Raw genomic sequence first — 22,976 nt, 5'->3', positions numbered from 1 at the left:
AGCTGAAAGACAAATGTGTGTTTTGCAGTTAAAAAATAACATACTGCTTTGTTTTCTATGAAAATTGTCACTATAGTGTTAAATATAACGATGCAGTTAAATTATGTTATTAATAAATCAGAGCATTTTCTAAGAGTTCAGAGGCTCTTTAAAGAAGATTCAAGCCTTTTTAGAAAGATATTTTATTAAAAAACCTTTAAGTACTTAGTAAGATTTTTCAGATTGTGGTGTTTGAAACCAACTATTAACTTTTGCTCTAACTTTCGTTATATAGGTGGGTCACCTGGTCCTGGTGGTCAGTTATCTGAAACAAACCTTGCTGTAACCGTGATGATCCCATTCAATGATGACCCTTTTGGAGTCTTTGTTATAGATCCAGAGAGCCAGGACAGAGAGATAGTGGAAGATGTTCTTTCTGAAGATGATCTTTCCTATATTACAAACTTCACCATCTGGAGACAACAAGGCACCTTTGGTGTTGTCCGTTTAGGTTGGGAAATACTGTCTAGTACATTCGAAGCTGGACTACCATCAATGGTAGACTTCTTGCTGCTGGGATCATTTCCAAGTTCAGTACAATCTCAGCCCCACATGAGGCGCCATCACAGTGGAACAGATGCTTTGTATTTCAGTGGAAAAGAGGATGCATTTGGGATTATTGGTCCGGAATACCCATACAATGAAAATACTGCAGTAACCAATTTTACATTTTCAGCGTGGTTAATGCCTAGTGCCAGTACTGATGGTTATATAGTTGAAAAGGATGACGGTAATGGGACCTTATATTACGGCGTGAAAATCCAGACAAATGATTCTCATGTTACTGTAGGGCTTCATTATACAGCATTAGGATCCAACATGACATATATGGCTAAAACAACAGTCCTGAAATATCTGGATGAAAATACTTGGCTTCACCTTCTGATTACTCTGGATGAAAGTATAATTGAATTTTACGTGGATGGAATTCCAGTTCTGGGAGGAATTAAGAGCCTTAAAGGAGAAGCAATTGCTGATGGTGAGCCAATAGCCTGCATTATTGTTCTTCATATGTAAAGTTCTGCAATGTATAGAAGAGCCTAGCTCCTTGACAGGTGTATGCAAGGTACTGCAATTATTATATCTGATTAGTTAATTGAAAAGAATGGATAGAAGATTCTGAGGATTTCCAAAAAGCATATGGAAATTAGATCTGGGAATGTTCCAAAAACTTCAGAACTGTAACAGAGCTTGGATTGCAATAATTTGAAAATAATAATTTTTAATTACATTTATAGAAGTATTCTTATCATGTATACATATTGTTATATATGTTTGCGATTAATAGTTTCTATAAGATTTACAGTACTGTAGCTTAGAAAGGACTATTTTCCTCTCAGTTTCTGAAACAAAATGCAATAATGATTTTGTTTCTAATTGTGTATTATATTAAAACAAAGCCAGTATCTTATAAGCAATAGAATTTTTCAGGGGGTAGATTTACTTAAGTATGTGTTTATGTTGTATATGAAAATTATTCCTATAACTTTAATAGTGTTCCAAGGAACACGCACATGTGTACTTCAGTTTATCTAACTGGATAGTCCCAGATGTCATTTTAGTCACAAGGAACCGTTATGGACATTCACTCTGAACTTGCATAGCAGTGTCCAGAGAAGTATCAGAACAATTCCTTTACAAAGTCAGATATTGTGTGGTCAGAGTACATTTATATTTACTCTTTCTTTTGCAGTTTCCCACTGTTCCGCATGCATTTTTTTTCTTGGAGATCATCTCCATCCTTTTTCCCTTCTTCCCCTTGCCTTCAGTTTCACATGTTTTCTTTGGTGGGTATAGGCAGTGAATGATTATCAAATTCTTGAATACAATCTCCTTTCCTGTAATCAAAGAAAGACAATTAAAAAACATACAGTGATGTTAAATGCATATACATCTATATGCATATATGTACACAAACATAGAGTGAGAATCGAGAGACTTCATTAATTGTATAGTGTAGTATTTTATTTCTGCCTGTAAATTTCCAGTGGTTGAAGTCTGAGAAAAACCTTTGCCCTCTGTAACAAAGTAGTGCCTCTGCAATTAATAATTTCCATCAGACTTGCAGTGCTGTAGCTGAGAAAGGATTTTTTTTCCCCTCAGTTTCTAAAACAAAGATGTGTGAAATGCAATAATGCTTTTGTTGCTAGAAGGATATGTCTGAGTCGTTGTAAATTTTCTGTATTAGTGGAGATGGCATATGCTCTGTCTGGAGATACTACAAGTATAAGGTAAGGATTTAATCTCTCTCCATTTAATGTTGGATGCTACACAGTGGTGAGCAGAGTAGCCCAGTTTTTCTCACCATCCTCCGCCTTGTGTCCTGGGACCATTATCAGCTGCTGTGGTTGCTTGTCTTTAGCACTGACACTCAGTGTTGTATGTATGCCAGTGCATTCAAGAGCACAGTTTCTTCCAAATCCAGAAAACAGCTGGAAAGAAGAGATATCTATGTGTTTTAGCACAATAGGAATGAGTATGAGCTACCGGCTTAGTATATTTGTGTAAAAGGTAGCTGTGATCCCATGATCTGCTGAGCAGGATAATTGTTTGGAGACAGAGAAATATTAATGCTGTTGTAGAAAGCATTTGGAATCTGGTGTACATTTCTGAAATCCATATTCCCAGTGCATTGGGGAAAAGCATGTCCAGAAGGGCTAATGCAATGATGATGAGTATCATCAGAATGGAGCCACTGTCCTAGCAGAGAGAGACAAAATGGGGTCTGTTTGGCAAAAAAAAAGCCAAGAGGGGCTGGTGTTGTACTCTGCAAATCTCTAATAAAAAGAGAGAAATTTCCAAATCTTATTAAAATAAGGAATGATGACAATGTGTTGGTAGAACTAGTTGGATGAAAAACCTGAAGAGCCTAGGATGGAGTTGTTCAACCTGTGATGATCCACCTGTAACATTGACACGAGTCTCAAGGAACCTCCTGATTTTGCATTTCAAGATCAATATGATTCCTAATCCAGGGATAATAAACAATTTACATTGATTTTTAACAATTACAGCTATTCAGCTGCAGATTTATTACTTTGAAGAAATTCAATAACATGAGGAAAATTATAATTTCCTTCTCAGGTCCAGGAATAGTGAGAATTGGAGCAGGAGTCAATGGCAGCAGTAGGTACACAGGGCTAATGCAGGATGTAAGGCTTTATGAGCGTAAATTGACACGAGCAGAGATCTATGAACTCCATGCAACTCCTGCGAAGAGTGATGTCCACCCTGTCTCTGGGTATTTGGAGTATCGGCAAGGAGAGACCAATAAATCATTCATTGTGTCTGCAAAGGATGACAAAGAGGAAGAAGGAGAGGAGTTATTCATCCTAAAGCTCATTTCTGTGCGTGGTGGAGCTCGAATTTCACAAGAAAATACCACAGCAAGATTAAGAATACAGAAAAGTGATAATGCTAATGGTTTATTTGGCTTCACTGGAGCATGTATTCCTGAGGTAAGGTGTTCATAAGGAAGATTTTAGGTGAAGTTTTGGACACAAAAGAAAAGCTAATGGCAAGACCGATTGACCTGCATAGGCCCTTGATTTCACACTGTTAGTTTCTGTAGTTAAGAGAAGTTTTTCTAGAATTTGGAAATGTGTAAGTTTTGTTAATACAGGCTCAGGCTTACTGACATTTTAAAAATGCCCCCAAATTATTTTTGTTAAGAAAATTGATTTTATTACTTAAACTAAAGACTAAGGCTTAAATTTTTCTAGAAGAACATTTTTTCCTTCTGTCACATCTGAGATTGGGTTATCAATTAAAATATAAGATTTAATTTTATTTTTTGGTGAATTATTTAATTAATTAATTATTACAAAGATTGTTATTTTATTTTTCTGTGTTACATGATGTGTTTGAAAGAATTTTACTACAGGTCATGCAATGACAAGATGTGATGTATTTTTCCACAATCATTTGTTGTCATAAATTTACAGTATAAATTCCATATGTTTGGTGTGAATTCGGTTGATACTGGATTGAGTTGCTTTTTTTTTTAAACATTGAATCATTCTTTGGTAGTAGCCAGCATATATGCAATATATAATCTTGCTACTTTTTTGGGGGAGGATTGAAATAAATGCAGCTAATTTTTACTTCTTTAATCAATTATGAGGAAGAAGGACATTATATCTCTTTCTATTGGTACTGGATTATTTTGGAAAAAAAATTCAGAATACTTTCCAATCTGGGAGCTCTGATGACCTTTAAATTACATTCTTTCTAACCAAAGTGCTTATGATGTGTTTGAAAGTAACCATCTTGCCTCGGTGATAGTGGTTTTCAATTCAGTTCAGTTTGCTTTCTACATGCCTACCATATGCTATGATAATAGATTCCTTCAGTTTCAAATGCCACTGATAATGCTGTGATGTCACAGATCATCAACCAACCATGAAGCAAAATTAAAAATTTATATGTCATGTTAATTGTTTTGCACTTATCTTATGTCCATCTTGCCAGGGAAGTATCAGAGCTCTCAGTGATGGTGCAGATACACAGCATTGTTTTATCAGTAGTTTAATTGCTTTATGTGCATCTCTCTCTACTGAGCAGCTGAAGGCACATGCAGTATTTGCTCTGTGTTATACAGCAGCTCTGAAATTTATCTAATGCTTAAGATAGCTTTAGTCTTTCTGGCAATTTTCCAGTAAAATTATTGTCTGTTTTAGTTCTACGATCATAATTTTCTAGAATATAGGGTCAGTTATCAATACCTACTTTGTCCCAAATATGTGAAATTGTTGCTGCTGAAGTTACGTTCTCTGTGAAGACAGAATCATAAAGAGGACTGTAGCACAGAAAATTTTTCAGTTTTTCCTGAATGATGATAGTATAGTTTAATTTTAATGTTTTTTCGTTTTTTTTTCCGTAGTGTTTCTAGTTGGGGAAAGGGGGAATCCAAACCTTTCTTTAGATTATTGCGAATGAGAATGAAAATCATTAACATTAATATAAAACAATAGTTTCAGTTGCTTTTAACATGTACATTTCAAGCATATTGATTCTATCTTTGACACGTAGTTTGGGTGAAGAGATTGTGTCCAAAACAAACAGGGCGTAGTTATTGCCTTTACAGTCCACAGTGAGGTACTAGAAGATGTTGCAAATTCCACTAAGATTGTTATGACCAACATCAAGTTCAGTTTCAGTTTCCGACCAAAAATGCTGAAAGTAGCATGACAGCAAATTTTTACCTGAACATTTGACTAGCATTATAGAATTCCATGTTTTGCATTTATTGCTTTGTTTTACTTTGACAATAACAAACTTATCGATTTCTTGCTTTCTTCCAGAGTGCCGATGAGGGTTCCACTATATCCTGTGTCGTGGAGCGTACAAGGGGAGCCCTAGACTATGTGTATATAAATTACATTATCTCACAGGTTGATTCCACTGGCATTAATTACTCTGTTACCGATTTTTCTAACAGCAGTGGCACTATCACATTCCTTCCTTGGCAGAGATCAGAGGTAAACCCTACCTTCCCATTAACTATTCATCCTGTCCTTTGCAAACCTGCTGGAAAACACCTTCTGAGGATGCTTGACTGGTTTCATAATAGAGAGAGTTTCCTTCACATGGTTTTGTTATATTTTGCAAGGCTTTTTGCATCCCTGACAATAAGTGATATGACAGGTGCTTATAGATCTGTGTGTATCTTGGTTCAGGGGTCACCATGTGAACATGTATGTTTGAATGCACAGAAAATATGAAATATGTTTACATATATGTATATATTCGATTTATGTATACGTACATGTTTACTTGAAGTGTAGATGGTCCTGGGCTGAAATAATGGATCCAGCTACTTTTGAAACTGGAAAATGTTCAGGTTTTGAAACTCAGATTTATCTCTACATCAATTAAATAGACAGCAATAAAGTTCACTGCTGTAATCAAGTGTTTTGGAACCACTGTTGGCCACGTTCTGTCCCTTTTGCTTAATCTGTTTCTATGAATTCAATCCTGACCCACAGTGCAGGGATTTCACATTTATTTGAAAAATTGTGGGACCACGGTATTGTAGAAAGTTAATGTGTGTTTTCTATTAGTGTTCGTAAAATAGCAAGAGTGAATTGTTAGTAGGAAATGCTGCCCTCAGTTTCGCTTTTATGACTCTGCTTAAGTCAGTATGGACTGACTGAAACCCACTGACACCTTTGAAAGGATCCCAGTGGTTCCATTAGAACTGTGGATCTGGTCCCAGTTAAACAATGCAGGTGATTAGTGCTTGGCAAAAGCTTGTGATGTCTGAAAACAGTTTGTTCATGTCACTGTTCATTCAGCTTTAATTCTCCATTGAATCATAGTACTGCGCTGCATATAAAGCAAAAATTTCCAAAGCTTTTCTAGTCTGGCAGCATGAATGAGGCCTGAGTTATTCAATCTAGTGGCAGAAATGGGCTGGTATACCCTCTCTCTCCCCTGCTATGTGGTCCAATTTATTGTCTATGTTTGGCAGAGTTAATGGGCATGGCCCTAAGAAACAGACTGGGAGCAGTTGCTCATCAGGGGAGATAGCCTGAGAGACTTTCCATTGATGTTTGTAAGCTACTCATTCCCACGCCGATAAATACAATAAATACTTAAACCTTTTCTTCTATATGTTTCTCTAATTGTATCACAATATATAGAAAGCTGGAGTTGTCTGAGGTGAATATGTTAGCCTGTGCAGAGCCGGTTATGTTAATGAATAGTATGATCTGCAATATCAAGTGTCAACTGGCTTAAAAAGCTTGCTTACTTACTCTGTAAATTGGATTGATCACTGTAGTGTCTCTTCAGGTGCAGAATTTCTTCAAGATTTTGAAATCTATCGGATATTTCATTTTCAATATACACAATTTAAACTATGCTTATGTTAAAGTAGATAATAATTGCTTGCTTGCTTATGTGTTTATGTAATTTGAAGCACTTAAAAAAGTATGCCTCCCATCTCTGATAGCTTGGTAGAGTTGTTTTTGGAATGCATATTCAAAACATAAAATTTCTCCTAGAAGTTAGGTTAAATTACGTGGAAAGCAAGAATGTTGTCTACATTATTTTCAAAACTACACAGCAGATACAGCTGACTGACTAATCAAAGAATTCGATGAGTTAAGCAGGGTCGTGAAACTCATAAGTGATATATGTTGCACAGTTTGATTTCTCCATGATTTGGTCCTTCTCTAGGTCTTAAATTTGCATGTTATTGATGATGACATTCCGGAGCTAAATGAATATTTCCGTGTGACATTAGTCTCTGCAGTGTCTGGAGATGGAAAACTAGGTTCAACTCCTACCAGTGGAGCGAGTATAGATCCAGAAAAGGAAACTACTGATATCAGCATCAAAGCCAGTGACCACCCATATGGTAACAGTGATGGAGATGATACTATCTTGTGCAGATAATTGTATAGTTCTAGCTCAACAGATAAAAACTTTGCTTAGCCTTGATAGCTGAGGAAGCAATGCCAAGTATTCTGCTTTATCTAGCTTAAGATCAATTCATAATTTTTTACAAGAGTGAAAGGTGAGTACTTATTTTTGAGAATACTACAAAAAGGCATCATGACTGCCCTGACCAAACAGGCAGTGATTCCCTTCTGAGAGCAGATAAACATTGCATGTAGTTGATCCTCTGCAAATTTTTCTCAGATCAGAATTCCTGATGAAGAGAGACATTTCTGCATGCTTGTTATACCAATAAGTGCCCAATACTATGAAATTGAGACTCTTTTGGGAAGAGCTTTATTTATTATTGTGCTGTGGCTTTCTCAGGACTGATATGGGTATCAGTGAGAGAGGAGAAGGTACACAGCACATCCCTGGAAATAGCATGGTTGGGTCCTAAGGGCATATCAATAATTGTTTCTTAATTTCAGAAATGTTAAATGAAAATACAATAAATAAGTTGGTTTCAATTTATTATCATAATTTAAATTTGGTGCAAGAAGCCAAATAGTACTTCTTTTTTGCCAGGTCTACTACAGTTCTCGGTGGGGCCACCTCCTCAGCCAGGTGATGAAATGATTCTGCCAGCCTCTGCTGTGCCCCATGTTACTATCAAAGAAGAAGTTGGACACATCAGATTACTGGTAGTTCGTGCACAAGGCCTTCTTGGAACAGTTCTGGTGGAATATAGAACAGTACCACTTACAGCTTCCAGTCCTAAAGATTATCAGGTATGGCCAATGCCAAAATGTGTATTTATTTTAGGATTTAATTATTTTAGGATTTAGGAGTTATTTGTCCTGGAGGTAGCCTTCAGTTTGAGTATTGTAGCCCAGCTGTGATTCTTTTCACAGAAACATGTTTATTTATATGGTGATGTGATAAACGAATGTGTAATACTCACTTTAAAAATACATATATCATTATGTGACTTCTACCTCCTTTCTTTGCAGCACGTTGTATTTCCTAGGAAAAGCCTCTGGTTTTGATTTTTTTTTTTTTTTTCCTTAAGAGAATTGTCAATTCAGCAAGAAGCAATATTTGCTATTGTTGCTGAGTATATCAAACTTTATATGAGCATACTGGTGCATGTACAATTTAAGATTATGTTTGTACATACTAGGATTTGTATATGTTCAACAAAATAACTTGTATGTATCTGTGTTGGCTTGTCTAACTTATATTTGTGCAGAAAAATGTAGATGAATGCAGATGCTCATAATTCTGTGAATTTAGACTCCTTTTTCTCATAACAAAGTTTGATCAGATGTTTTAAAAGCTTAAGTGAAGAAAAGTAGATGTTTTGACAAGGGCAAGCAAAATCAAGGTTCCATTTATTTTTTCATATGGATGACAACATTAGACTTGAACAAAAATATGAAGGCCTTTCATATTGCAGGCTGTTGTGGGCACGCTGGAATTTCATCCAGGAGAAAGATACAAGTACATTACTGTTAACATCACTGATAATTCTATTCCTGAATTAGAAAAAACTTTTAAAGTGGAGCTGTTGAACCCAGAGGGAGGAGGTAAGGCACATACATCAATCCATCAGTTGTATTTTCATGATCTCTGCTCATCCATTAAAATCTTACCTTTCTTAGGTGTATAATTTCCCTGTTATTTCAAAAGACAAACAAACACCTCCACATCCCCTAGACAGCTGTGATTTTTCTTAGGAAAGAGCTGTTCTTCGGATACTTTGTTAATCATTGCTGGAAACCACCAGATCCAAAATAAAGTGTGTTATTACTATGCATTAGGTCATTTAAAGACAATTGCCGCTTTTCACGTTGCATAATTTCACATTTGGTAATGAGAATTGAAATAATGTAAAAAATACATTAACTTCCATTTTTTTAAATTTATAAAATACTTAAGCCTAAACAGCCAAAGTGGGTTCTTCATCTGCCACTTGAGCGAAACCAGAGGAATTGTGATACAGTGGCTCATACTTATTCAGCTGGATTATAGCAGTAGGAGACTGTGGGTGTTGAGAGACCTAGGGAGTTTAGCTGAGCTGGAGAGGTAGATGGTAGCTTTGTGGAAGAACAAGAAAAACGCTCAATGGAAATCCTGGTGTGATAGTGAGCATCAGTGCTCCTGCCACATAAAACCACTCAGCCCTTACAGAATTTGTTCCCATTGGAGAAAATTTTTAAGGGAGATTGTAAAGCCAGTTGGATGAAAGAAGGTCATTAGACATGTTGGCAGCCATAAAGTGACTTTTTAACTGATGTTATTTTTTTTAAGCAATCCAGAAATGCAAGTATGATGCCTTCTGGGAAGTTGTATCATACTACCTTGAATGTCTATGGTGGAATGTGGCACTATGATGCAACATAGTGATTCTTTTGATAAAAAACTTCAGACCTTTCATGCATGTGGACCCTTTGGTTGAATAGTTGTTTTGTTAAATTAACTTTTCTCTTTAATTTTTTTTTTTTTTTTTTTGTCAAAAAACTTACAGCTAACTTTGGTAATTCACTAGGCAGATACCCTCTTAACACAAACCCTCATTTTGGCCTTTCTAACACCATTGCAAGCACAAAACTTAGGTTAAAGTCTCCATTAGTTGAGCTTTCTGCAGGTTTTTCCAAATTTCTGACACTTTTTCACTTTGAGAGAAAATATTAGAATGAGAAAGTTTGGGAGGGTTTAGCCTCTGGGTTTTTTTAAAATTCGTATTTCCAAGTTCTCCATGACAGACCTCATTTAGGAGTGAGAAAGGGGAAACACAAAGAGGGGATGCAAAGAGGGAAAGAAAGAAAAGAGCAATCAGAGGTGTATGTGTTTTCTTTCCTTCTGACCTCCCATTGCTATTTCCAATGTCATGAATTGCATAAGAGGTGATATACACAATACTTTTTCTGGCTTTTATCAGAAATCCTTTATACTTTCATATCCAAAATTGATGCCTTCCTAGATACTTCCCTCTCTTTTTGTGTTGTCCAGAAATGTTTAAATTACTTTCTGCTTTCTCTTTATTTATAAATGTATATATGTGTATATATCTGTATGTCTGTCATCTTAAAGTTGCTGAGCTCTTTAGAAATGATGGCAGTGGTAGTGGTGATGGGAACATGGATTTCTTCTTTCCAACTGTCCATCAACATGGTAAGCATTTTTGATTAATATTATTTTTTATTGCTAACTGTAATATCCCTTATAAATTACTATACAGACACGACTTGTCATAGTGTTACTTTACTTGCGGTTACAGGTGATTAATTTAGATTTATCATAAAGTTCTGTCAAAACATTCTTTTCCATTTTAATTTAGGCATAATTTCAATAGCAGTCAATGTCTAGTGTAACACAGAAAATAACAGCTTCTATAAAATCAAAACTATACTGTTGTAAAACAAAATATAGTCATTCCAGAAGTACAGTTTGCAAAATTAGTTTTGTTTGAAAATTGTCAAATTTTCTGGAGAGCAAAAAGCAAAGACACTTTTCAAATTGAGGGTAATTTAAAAATTACCTGATTGTATGCTTTGATATGTGTTTTATCTTATTTTGATTCTCTGCATGTCAAAAAAGCTCTTGAAAAGTAGCTGTGTTAGATTTTTTAAAGGAATGTTTTGATTGTTTTTCATTTCTTCTCTTTCAGTTTGTATTTATGTCATGACATACAGAAAACAAAAATAACTTAATACTGAGAAAATTTTAAAAAAATACTAGATGCAGAAATAACATAAAATCTGAGGGAAAATCCTAATCCTATAGGACTTCAAACTAAACCCTACAGACCTAAAGTATTATATGAGCAGCCATTATCCAAACTGAATAATTTATTCCCCCGTGACACCCTGATTTTTGATTTTATTTGTAAATGCAAAGGATTTAATTTTGAATCTGAGAGTAAGTCTCTGGTATAGCTGCTTTTTGGAGCTTCCTGGGTTTTTTTGAAGTGCAGTTTCCCTTTTCCTTCTTTCTAGAAATGGTTTTCTTAAGTGCCAGGCTCTCTCTCTCTCTGAGAAGCAAGTTATCTCACCCAAGACAATCTTTTTAGTAGCAGGATTTACTGGACTTGCTTTTTCATTCCAGCTTATGTTAGGATGAGACCTGCATTCATCTGGTCTATCTGCTTACACTGCAGTCTACCATATAACTCCCCATCACCCTAAATTCTGCTCCATTTTCATCCATTAAACCTATAATTGTATTTGTCCCCCCCTTAAAACATTCAAATTTATTATATTTTTTTTGTTGCATATTTCCGTAGAAGGGCTGCCAGGACTGCATAATTGAAAGTCAGTTCCTTATATGCATTTGAAAACAACAAAGACAAAACAGCACGGATACTCCAGTCGTGCTCTCCTTTGTATTTTTTGTAACGTATTTCTTTTGCTATTTTCTTTCATGTACGAAAAGATGCTAGAAAAAGTAACCCTTTTTGGAACTTGCACTTAACAGCTAGCTTGGGAATTGCATCCCACATCCTTGTGACTATTGAAGCTTCTGATGACGCTCATGGTGTGTTTGAGTTCAGTACTGAGTCACTCTCGGTAAACGGAACTGAGCCTGAAGATGGAGATAGCAATATTGTGCTGCAGGTTAGAAAGCTTTGAGTGTCCTGTTGCTGTGCAGTCCTCTTCTGTCTCTGTTTTTACCAGGCATTCTGCAATGTTTTTGCCATAAATCTATAGGGTTTGTAACAACTTTAACATGCACATCTGTTTTGCCATTTCATACTGAGTTTTCTATTGTGTATCATTCAGACTGAAGCTAAAATTATATAATAATAATACCCACAGGTTTAAAATTACTTGTTTACATTTGAGGTACTACTATCTTAAAATAACCATGTTGATACAACAAATACAGCAAACCTGAGATAATAAAGATTACACTGTTTTTTTAAAACACAAATTTAGTTTTAACCCATCATGTCAATGTTGTTGTTTAATTCCATCTCATACTTTTATGCTTTTCTTTCTCAGAGAACAAAAATATGCAGATCTTTATATTTTTCATTTAGGTTGTGAGAACGCATGGGACCTTATCTCAGGTGACACTGCATTGGATCATAGTTTGTGATCTTACCAAAGACCTCATCTCTACAGATGGGAATGTAACATTTGATGTTGGCCAAGCGACAGCAAATATTACGGTACAGGTTTCTCCTGATGAAGTTCCTGAATTGGATAAGGTGTTTTCAGTTTTGATCATCAACGTCTCCAGTGGTCGCCTTGGAAATCATACTAATGCAACATTAACTATTTTAGCTAATGATGATCCATATGGAGTCTTCATGTTTTCTGAGCAAAACAGACCAATAAAAGTTGAGGAAGAAGCAAAAAATATCTCCCTGACGATAATAAGGCGTGGTGGTCTCCTGGGTATAGTAATGGTGACATACAGAACTATCGGTGATGATGAAAAGTCACCCTTTCTTCCACCTGATGTTGTTAGAGCAACAGAGGGAAAAGATTACTTACCCATTACAGGTTACACGATCTTTGCAGCCAATCAAAGTGAGGCCATAATATATTTGCCTATTTTGGACGATGATGATCCTGAGAGGTCAGAATCTGTTTTCGTGGAGCTAAGCAGTATTGTTTTGATCGAGAAAGTACAGGATCGGCCAAGTAAGTACCTCATATACGTAAAACCTATAATTTAAATAAGAAGGCTAGTATTTATATTTAGTAGGATAAAATGCAAGAAGTTAAATGATAAACTTTCTACCTCTGGCAGACTCTGTATAGTTAAAAAATCTCTCAGTTACCTGCCTTGTATACTATTGGCATATTTTTCCTTTAGCACAGTATTTTGTTAGGGATGGATGATCATTTCTTTGTTCCTTTTACATTGCCTTGTCTTTCAGGCCAAATATGTTACAGTATTGGTTTTGTGCACTAATACCTGCTCTTCTAGTGTTGTTTCTGTAAAGTTCACTATTAGGAAATAACTAAGCTAGTTTTGCTCATTGAAAGCCAAAAAAGTGTTTTAAAAATGAAGTGGTGTAGAATTACACCTGCATGTGGCTTTTTTAGTGTAGAGAATGTTTGTTTCATCTCTCATACAGATAAATTCAGGTTGTTACAGCCTGATTTGTGCTTCAAAGATTCTTGGCATGTCTAACAGCTGCCCCTGCCCCAGATTAATCTCGATGTTAAGGGAAACTTCACATATAATTCTGCAGGGAGGTTGAAACATTATCTACATTTCATCATAGCAAGTGTAAAAATGAAATTCCTCTGAATGGCATTGATCTTACAGCTGGCCTTATGGACAAATAAACAAGTATTTTCACAGTGCCTCACCTCTTCAAAAGAATTATGGCTTCTATGCTCCACAGCAGGGTAGAATAATAAGTTATTAAAAATCGGGATTTTTCTGCCATAATATAATTCAAACACCAAAAGTATGTTGGTGCAGTTTGTAGTTATACTGCATCCAATTCTAAAAAAGATAATTTTGTAACATAGTGGTGACTAACCACTAAACTCACATGTATGCTTATGAACTCTATAGCCATAGACAATAAATGTCTCAGGCACCCCCTCACCGAGTTTTCTTTCTCTTTCAGTTGTAAATTCTCCTCGACTTGGATTAGTGGGTGAGACAATAGCTCATGTAATTATAAATGCCAATGATGATGCTTTTGGAACACTTCAGCTTTCAGCTTCAACTGTGCGAGTTGCTGAAAATTATGTTGGACCAATCATTAATGTGACCAGAACTGGGGGATTATTTGCAGATGTTTCTGTGAAATTTAAAGCTATGCCAATAACTGCAACAGCTGGTAAGAAATCAGAATAGCAGAAGTATCCCGTCTATGTTAAAGTGGAAAGAGCATACTGTATGCTTTGAGCAGTCAAAACAAAGTGTATATTGAATGCACTATTGTGTAACAAGTACCAAAACCAGTGAGATATTTACTGACTCAGTTTAACAAATAGGAATCCAATCCCTATGGGACAGATCATGCATCAGCTTTTAGAAAGCTTTGAGACATTATCACTGAGGAATCTAGCAAGAGAAATGATTGAAGGAATTGGGGTGTTTGTTTCCCTAGTACCCCACCACCTCTTCAAAAAAAGAAAATAAATAAAAATAAAAAAATACTACAGTAGTATATGTAGCTACTGTTTAGTCCCATGTACATATTTAAACCCACCACACATTGTTTAGGTGACCTTATTGGAGAGGAAGTTAGAGCTGGAGATTCATCTGTAAAACCAGTTTGTCAAAAAACAATCAAAACCCAAGAAAACTTGAACTTCTAAAAATGGGAGGTGAAATTCTCTAGTTGGTCCCTGCTATAGAGATGGTACATAAAGAAAGGAGCAAACTTATGAAGTGTGCAGGGTCAAAACCTCTAGACAGTTATAAATCAAACCCTCTGTATTTCAGTTGTGTCCAGAATTGAATAGGTGGGTAGCACATGCTCTGAGAACTGGTATTTTAGTTTCCTTTTTATGTAACAGACTTTTCCAAATAAGAGTGTGGCTAGATAGATGTCAGAGTATGCTTTCAATTAGTTTCTGAAGCAGAGCTGTTATCTAATGTATCACAGCTGGTCATCTAGACATTCTTAGAGACAAGTTTGCCTAAGTGAGGTCCACACACAAAATGTGCCCTTTACTAAAATTGACTTTGACAAAGGTGCTTCTGTTCACTTTTATCTCTTGGAAAGTCAGACAGCAATTAGAAATCAAAGACAGAAACATCTTGGTAGTGTGACCTTGTCAATGGAAGACAATAATGGACCTTTTGTAACTACCTCTTGGTCTAACAGTGGAAAATCTGTTTTGGCCAAGCTGAGTTTTATTTTAATCCATCCAGATGTCTAAAAGACAAGTGGAAATAAAAAAGACTGTGTTGTCTGGATCTGAAGATAAAGAAAAAACCCCATAAAAATATGGAGGAATGCATGTGTAAGCAAAAAGAGAAGATAAGTATTACTGATGATGTTGAATACACTGAACCATAATGCATTAATATTCTGCATTTTTTATTGTTTTGTTTTTCTTCATCTACAAATCTAGGCGAGGACTACAGTGTAGCCTCATCAGATGTTGTCTTACTAGAAGGAGAAACAAGTAAAGCTGTGCCAATTTATATAATTAATGATATCAATCCTGAACTTGAGGAGTCATTTTATGTTCAGCTGCTGAATCAAACAACAGGAGGAGCCTTGCTTGGATCTTTGACTAGGGCAATCATAACTATTGAGGCTTCTGATGACCCATTTGGATCCTTTGGTAAATGAGTCTTGTTTGCATATTTTCTCTCTTGTTAACATTTTTACTGCAGATTGTGGGTGAGCTGTTACTGGGCAACTGAATGAAAACTTTCAGAAGACAAAAAGGAAGCCTGCATGAAGACAGTAAAGGAAAAAATAAGAGAAACCAAATTAAAACAAGTAATTAAGGAGTAATGGTGCTTTATTCTAACAAAAAAGTATGATTTGGTCAGTTGATATAGCAAGATTTTGGAATCTCCCAATAGAGATAGATGGATTTACTTTTTAAAATTTTTATTGATTTTATGGGCTTCATTTCTGCAATAGGTTTAAGCCAAAATCTGCATTATATAACTTGATATCTTCTTTTCACTAGATAATCAGCCAAAGCAGATGTAAAAACCTGGGGAAATTGGAAAATATGAAGAGAAATTAAATTACATTCTCTTATTTTCTGTCAAGTACTTTAGTTTTTCTTCTGCCTGTTATTATCAATAAAATGAATTGTGTATACTTTCCAAAATTAGTTTCATTATCCAGGTTTTGAGAAGGGTTGTGGTGATTTCAAAAGTGTATCAACATTTTAGAAATCTTTTTTGCTTGTTGGGGTTTTTTTGATGTTTTTTTCCCTGCCTTTTCCTTTGACTTACACTTTTCTCCCTTCAGTAACCTACATCATTCCTTTCCTTCCATTTTGTCAGTAGAAGAAGGTAGAGGAAAGAAAGAAAAAATGTCAAAAATAAATAATTCTGGATGGGTAATTAATTAAATTAATTCTTAAAAACTGAAAGTTTAATATGAGGAAGACTTTTACTTGAAACAATTTTAGGTGGAATATGCTGATTTATTTCTTTAGTAAGTGACATGAAAGCTGCTAAAGAGTCTCCTTGCTGGAAATAATTGTGAAATTATACATAGTTCTAAGTCTTCTAAGAACTTAGAAACAGTTCTTGGTTTGTCTCAAACAATGGACATGTTGGAATAAACTTTTTGGATGAGAGCTTAATTTTCCTTTTAATTTCCTCTGCAGATGAAAATATTAATACTGAAAGTTTCCTTTTAAATTTAAACCTGATTAAAAGTGATTTGCTTGTGCAAGTACATGCAATCAAATGTAATAAAACTATGTACTTTGGGATCTGATACATTTACTTTCAGTTTCATTGTTAATGAAATACATCTCTCTGTGCTGTACTTCAGTTTTTCAGATTACCGAATTCACTGTGGAGGAGCCTGAATTTGGATCAGTAACTGTAAATCTGCCAATAATCCGCAATGCGGGGACACTTGGTAATGTTACTGTTCAGTGGGTTGCTACCATTAATGGACATCCTGCTGATGATGACTTGCAGGTCGCCTTGGGTAATATTACTTTTGCCCCTGGGGAAGCCATTCAAATGTTGCTGTTGGAAATCCTGGCTGACGATGTTCCAGAAATAGAAGAAGTAAGTAAAGCAGTTACATCTTTCTTGAATAGCATTAAGAGTTATAACTTGTTATAGAAATGTGTGCAAATTAAAACAAGGAATGTTCTGGCAGGAAGGTGCAAGAAGTTGGGATTTTACTTTGCTTGTGATTATTGTTAGAAATACCAAAAATTGTTTAGCTGCATTATTTCTTTTTTCTTTTTTTTTCTTTTTGAGATTGTCCATGTAGAATTAACTCAGGCCTCCAATGGTGGTGCTATTGGGTTAGATGGCGTGGCAAATATTATAATACCTGCCAATGATAATCCTTATGGCACAGTTTTCTTTCATCAATCCTTATATCGAATTCAGGAGCCACTAGAAAGAAATTTGCTTGCAAATATAACAGTCAGGCGAAGGTTTGTATGATGTTTGCTTTATTTATATCTTTTTTTTGTTGTTTGTCTTGGCTATAATTTCAAATGTCATGCTCCCCTTGTATAAGTATTTGCATCAATTTCTTGATCTGCCAGCTCAACGCATTTTTATTTCATATACATTGTTTTTGAACTAGATGTCTCCTTATTAGAAATGTACATAAAGTACTTTAATATACATTGTAATGTACAACTGATGTACACAGTGTACTCGAAGTTTCATTTTGTCTATTTAATGGTCAAATAATTTAAAGCTGCCCAACAGCCTGCTCCTGATTTGAACTGGAGGACAAAGTGGGTCAACCCTTGTGGGATGGAAAGAAATGAGAAAAGGAAAACAGGTTTTATGCATGTAATGTGATATCCTGAGGACACCTAGGAGGAAAGGTGACAGGGTTGGGTAGCACAGGCTTTTTCTCCCTTGCCATCCTTAACAAGACTAAGTTAATTCCTAGAAACAAATGTTTGCAAACATACATTCTTAACAGACTGCTACTCAAGCTGTAAATAATCAAACTTGCTAGCCACAAAAAAAATGTCAACTCAGTTATTTTGGTACTAGCTTCAAGGGAATCTGCTTTAATTAGCTATTTGGAACTTTTCAGCAATTCAGAAAGGGCCAGTCGATTTTGTTCACTTTTATTCTTAACCCAGAAACATACAGAATATTAGACATACTTCATCAACTAACATTACCTTTTTATTTTAATGTCTTTTAGTGGGGGAAGGTTTGGTCAGCTGCAGATATTTTACAGCACTTCTGAGGCTGACGTCGTAGCTCTTGCCATTGAGCAAGGTCAGGATATCCTGGCCTTTTATGAGTCTCCTCTTCAAGGAATTCCTGACCAACCATCCAAGACCAGAGTGAACGTCTCGGCAGCAAGTGACCCACTGTATGCCTGTGCAACTCAGTGCCTAAAAGAACAAGCGTGTTCAGCCTTTACATTTTCCAGTGCCTCTGAGACTCCTCTCTGCCTTTGGCTGACATCAGAGATCAGCCCATTAACTAACACTTCAGGATTCTGGTCCTACAAGAAAAACATCACCAGTGCATCTGCTCTTTTTAGCACACAAGCCATCGCTGGTAGTGATTATGAATCTGTTACAAGACAGTGGGCCATAATGCAGGAAGGGGAAGAGTTTGCAAATCTCACAGTTACCATACTCCCTGACAGTCTGCCAGAGTTGGATGAGAAATTCACTATATCTCTTTTAAAGGTTGAACTATTGAACATCTCAGCCAGCTTAAAAAATCAACCAACTATAGGACAGCCAAATACTTCCACAGTTATCATAATGATGAATGGAGATGCATTTGGAGTGTTTAAGATCTACAGCGTAAGTCCCAATGCGACAGAGCAAGGTCGGTATATTGAAGTAGAAGAACGTCCTCAGACCAACGTGCAGCTAATGGTACATAGGACAGAAGGCAGCCTGGGACAGGTGACAGTGGAATGGCGTGTGGTTGGTGGAACTGCTACCCCAAACTTGGATTTTGTAGGCGTTGGTGATGTTCTGGTGTTCGCTGAAGGTGAGGCAAGGTTTTGCACTAGCTTCTGTTTTATAAAACTAAAGAAAAGCATAAGGAACATGAGGAGCACTCAGTCCTCTGGACGTTTTGATAAGTGATGTCTTATTCTTAGATTAAACCTCCCTGAATGCTCAGGATACATATTCAAAAGAATATAGTTCATTAGCACGTAGCATTATGTTGCAGAACACACACAGTGGTAATAAAACACAAAAAGATGAAAAGCATAAATATCTAAGTATTTTTTATAGAAATCCTGCAGTGTGCATTATAAAGCTTACCTTTTTACCAAATAAATAAGGTAATAAACTAATAATGATGAAGATAGTTGTTACATCAAGGTTAATAAAAATGAGAATCAGACCTAACCAATCTTTTGTTAACCTTCAGTCAGTACAGTACTAATTTTTCATTATGTCTCTTTCTAGATTCTGAGATTGTATTGATTTCATAATGGAACATAACAGCATATTAAAAAAAATTGAAAATAGGATGAACAAATCAATGACAGACATTACTTAAGAACCACACATCATGACAGATATATTTTATCTGTTCAAAGTCTGAGTTGATTGAACAGTTATTTTGAAAGCAATATATGAGAGTCTAGTGTGCTAGCTAGCTTGCTAAATCATCTGAACGCAAAAGGAGCGTTGCCAGCAGTGATTCTGAGGCTGAAATGCAATTACATTAGTGGTTATAAGTTTAGTAAAAATGGCTTTTTAAAATATTTTGAAAGAAAATGTATCAAGAAATATGTGTATCTTGTAAAATGATATTCTCATAATCCTAAAACACAGGTTATACACATGCACTGAGCCAACAGGATTGTGTTGTGATTTATAATGGATTATAGACACTGGTGATTGATTGCGTTTGCTGTTTACATGATCATTTGATAGTCCAGAAGATGAGTAGCTAACACAATGGCAGCCCATTTTAATGTATTCCCTGGCCCAGTGAGTAGTTTCAAATTGAGTAGACAGACTTGTGTATATAATTCATCAGAGAACTTATACACTTGGTAATTTTTTTACAAGAATATTCCCCTTTTCTAAGTTAAATTTGAAATTCAGAGAATTTAAAATGCAAATAAAGAATTCTAGACATTCAGAAATTATGCCTGAATTGTTAATTTCTACATTGCATGTTTAATAATTTGATAATTACATTGCCCTAACATCACCTTTCAATAGTAACTGAATAAAACTTCATAACGATATTCAGTAACTTCTAGACAGGTAAATAAATATATATGCTTCATGTCCTTTTTTTATATTTTGTAAGTATTTCCTACTGGAGGAGATGATTAAGTCTTTTTAAAAGGGCATATGCATGTGCACACATAAGTATCTGTATGTTCTTCTCCTTGTAGGGGAAACAAAAAAAATGGTCACGCTGACCATTTTAGATGATCCAGAGCCAGAGGATAATGAAAATATCATAATCAGCCTCGTCCACACTGAAGGCGGGAGTCGGATTCTGCCCAGTTTTGACACTGTCACAGTGGTTATTCTGGCAAGTGACAATGTGGCAGGAATTATTAGCTTCCAGACAGCCTCAAGATCTGTTATTGGGCGTGAAGGTGGGTTCTTTGTGCTGACCACACTCTGTTTAACATTAGATTTCATCCCCCTGATTCCTGTTGATAGTGACTCGCAGGGATTGTTTGTATCACTGTTCAGTGAACGGCAGCAGAGGGAAAATAGCCAAATACTTGGCATGTGTTTCTTTGAATTTTTAACTCTTGAAAGCATAGCACTTAAATGAAATCTGTGGAAAGGGTACACCATTTCCAAAGCCATTTTATGTATCATCATCTCTGCTTTCCTTTTTTCTGAAGATCATGTCTTGCTTCTATTGGTATTGAGTTTCAAAGCTCCTTTTAGCATTTCTGGTCTTATTCATTCACACCACATTCCAGAACTGTATATAATGCCCATCATACACATATTAGTAGTCACAAGCAAATCTCATCTATCAGTCACTTACAATTCACTTTAAATCTTCTAGAAAATATTCCCCCAGGAAGATTAGGATCACATCTTCCCTCTTCCTGGCTCAATAACCTGCTATTTTAAAATTTTCTGTTTATGCTTTTTTATGGTAGCTAATTTAAGAATGTAGCAATCCTGCTGTCATCACTCAGTCACGACGTTTGAGAAAGATCAATAATAATTTGATATGGACCAAAGGTTTCTACTGGTCCTTTAAAAGAGCATGTTGATCTAAGGTTTGATGCAGTTTTGCATAGGATAATATCAGTACCAATGGCAATTGCTTTTGGCAGCCTTTGCTGGAATCTCAGTGTACTGCAGTATCATATTTCTCCAGCATGTAAACTGATGGGCAGGGAGAGTTAACAAAACAGAAATTTGCTATCCAGGAATGTGTGCATTGCATTTTCTGTTTGAAGAAAAAAAGCCTTTCTCAGACAAACGTGTTCTGCTTTTTCCAGAAATGAAAGGACACCATAACCTTTTGGTTTTTATCTAGATATGGTTTCTGTTAATGATGTGCTGGTGTGTGCCCGGGTTTTGTTCTTTATTCCTCCCCATTAACAGTTCTGATCCACCTGCCAAGCCATCTGCAATCTGACAGGCTAAGAGCTGTTAATGAGCACAAAGAATTAATACAAACTGCCTCATTCCCAAAGGTTATGATGGCCCTGAATGCTTTCCACTGGTTAAATATTATTCATAGCATGCTTAGCAAATGCTGGCCATTTGGAGCTGAAATACTCTAGTTTGGAAATTACTTGATTCCAATTCCTCCAGCTTGTGCAAAGCAGTGCATTGTCTTAGAGAATGAAAAAACAACCAAACTAATTCCCTTTGATAAAAAAACAAAGAATGAGCTAAGGCCTAAGATTATTTCAGTGTTTGTATTTCATTTTCAGTATCAAGTTTTTTGTTCTGAAAATAAAATTTGTCAGACATAAATCTGAACATGATTATCTTTTATATTTACTGTATTATTGATCAATTTCTGTCAAGAAAATCTGTATTATTTTCAAGTTGTGCATATTATTTATCACCTTGCTGAGGGAAAGGGTAGCATTTTAGTACAGGCAGAGGCATGCAACAGTCGTGTGGCTATGACTGTATTAGAGGAAAATTCACTGCAGTAGCTCGAAATAAGGAAGAAGAGGAAGATGGCTGAGGCCTCCTTCTTCTCCCTGACAAATAGAAATCTAAAGATATGGATAACATGGTTGAATACTTAAAAACTTAAAATAGTGAAATTAGCCTAATAACACTTTCAATCTTCAGAAATCAATTAGTACTTATATTAGTATTTTTTTCTGGGGAGGGATACCAAAGATTTTGTTAAAGCTGACCAAGAAGCCTGGGTCAGTAATTCACTACTTGGAGTCTGTAATTATTATGAATCGTACTCCAGGTTTCTTCTTAGTGTTTGAATTAGAGTGTAAGAGGGTTCTGCATCATAAAGAATTTTGTCCCGGTCTTCAGTGAGAATTCATTGTATTACATAATGTTGTATTGAAATAAGCTTTATCTAAATTATGTGTTTTGCAATGGTACTAAAGTAACCATTTTTTTGTTAAATATTTATTTGTTTGTAATGTATGTGCAAAATTCTCAAATAGGATAGGATGGATTTCAGCACAGTGTTAAACAATATGATAAATTAGCTGCAGGAGAACCTGTAAACTGTCAGTCTGTCCTCAAATATCTGACTGTAGCAGCAGAATCCTTGTGATGTCAATAAATTTTAAATTCTTTTAATCTCTTAGAAGCAACATGGAACAACTTAAGTCAAAGATATGAACATTGGTACATCTGCTAGGCTTAACTGAAGTTTGAAATGCTGAGGCTGAATAACACATACTAATTCTATTTATTTGAAAACAAGTGTATACAAATCTTGTATTACTTCAGAATTTTATATTTTAATTAATG

The 22,976-nt window shown here is 35.6% G+C and overlaps 1 protein-coding gene across 1 annotated transcript in view; it reads left to right on the top strand.

Annotated features, from left to right (window-relative positions):
* Nucleotides 1-22,976, top strand: part of ADGRV1 (adhesion G protein-coupled receptor V1) — a 296,614-nt gene that overhangs the window by 48,282 nt on the left and 225,356 nt on the right. Inside the window, exons 21-35 of the mRNA XM_074856164.1 lie at nt 275-1,018; nt 3,124-3,497; nt 5,343-5,519; nt 7,222-7,402; nt 8,011-8,213; nt 8,882-9,011; nt 10,519-10,599; nt 11,902-12,041; nt 12,467-13,076; nt 14,021-14,236; nt 15,483-15,698; nt 16,880-17,124; nt 17,323-17,504; nt 18,242-19,053; nt 20,429-20,638. Coding sequence (XP_074712265.1) covers nt 275-1,018; nt 3,124-3,497; nt 5,343-5,519; nt 7,222-7,402; nt 8,011-8,213; nt 8,882-9,011; nt 10,519-10,599; nt 11,902-12,041; nt 12,467-13,076; nt 14,021-14,236; nt 15,483-15,698; nt 16,880-17,124; nt 17,323-17,504; nt 18,242-19,053; nt 20,429-20,638 — 4,521 coding nt within the window. The remainder of the gene's footprint in view (nt 1-274; nt 1,019-3,123; nt 3,498-5,342; nt 5,520-7,221; nt 7,403-8,010; nt 8,214-8,881; nt 9,012-10,518; nt 10,600-11,901; nt 12,042-12,466; nt 13,077-14,020; nt 14,237-15,482; nt 15,699-16,879; nt 17,125-17,322; nt 17,505-18,241; nt 19,054-20,428; nt 20,639-22,976) is intronic.

Source organism: Strix uralensis, chromosome Z (assembly GCF_047716275.1).
Source record: "Strix uralensis isolate ZFMK-TIS-50842 chromosome Z, bStrUra1, whole genome shotgun sequence".
In the NCBI taxonomy this organism is placed as follows: Eukaryota; Metazoa; Chordata; class Aves; order Strigiformes; family Strigidae; genus Strix; species Strix uralensis.
This window is presented reverse-complemented; position numbering and strand designations above follow the sequence as displayed.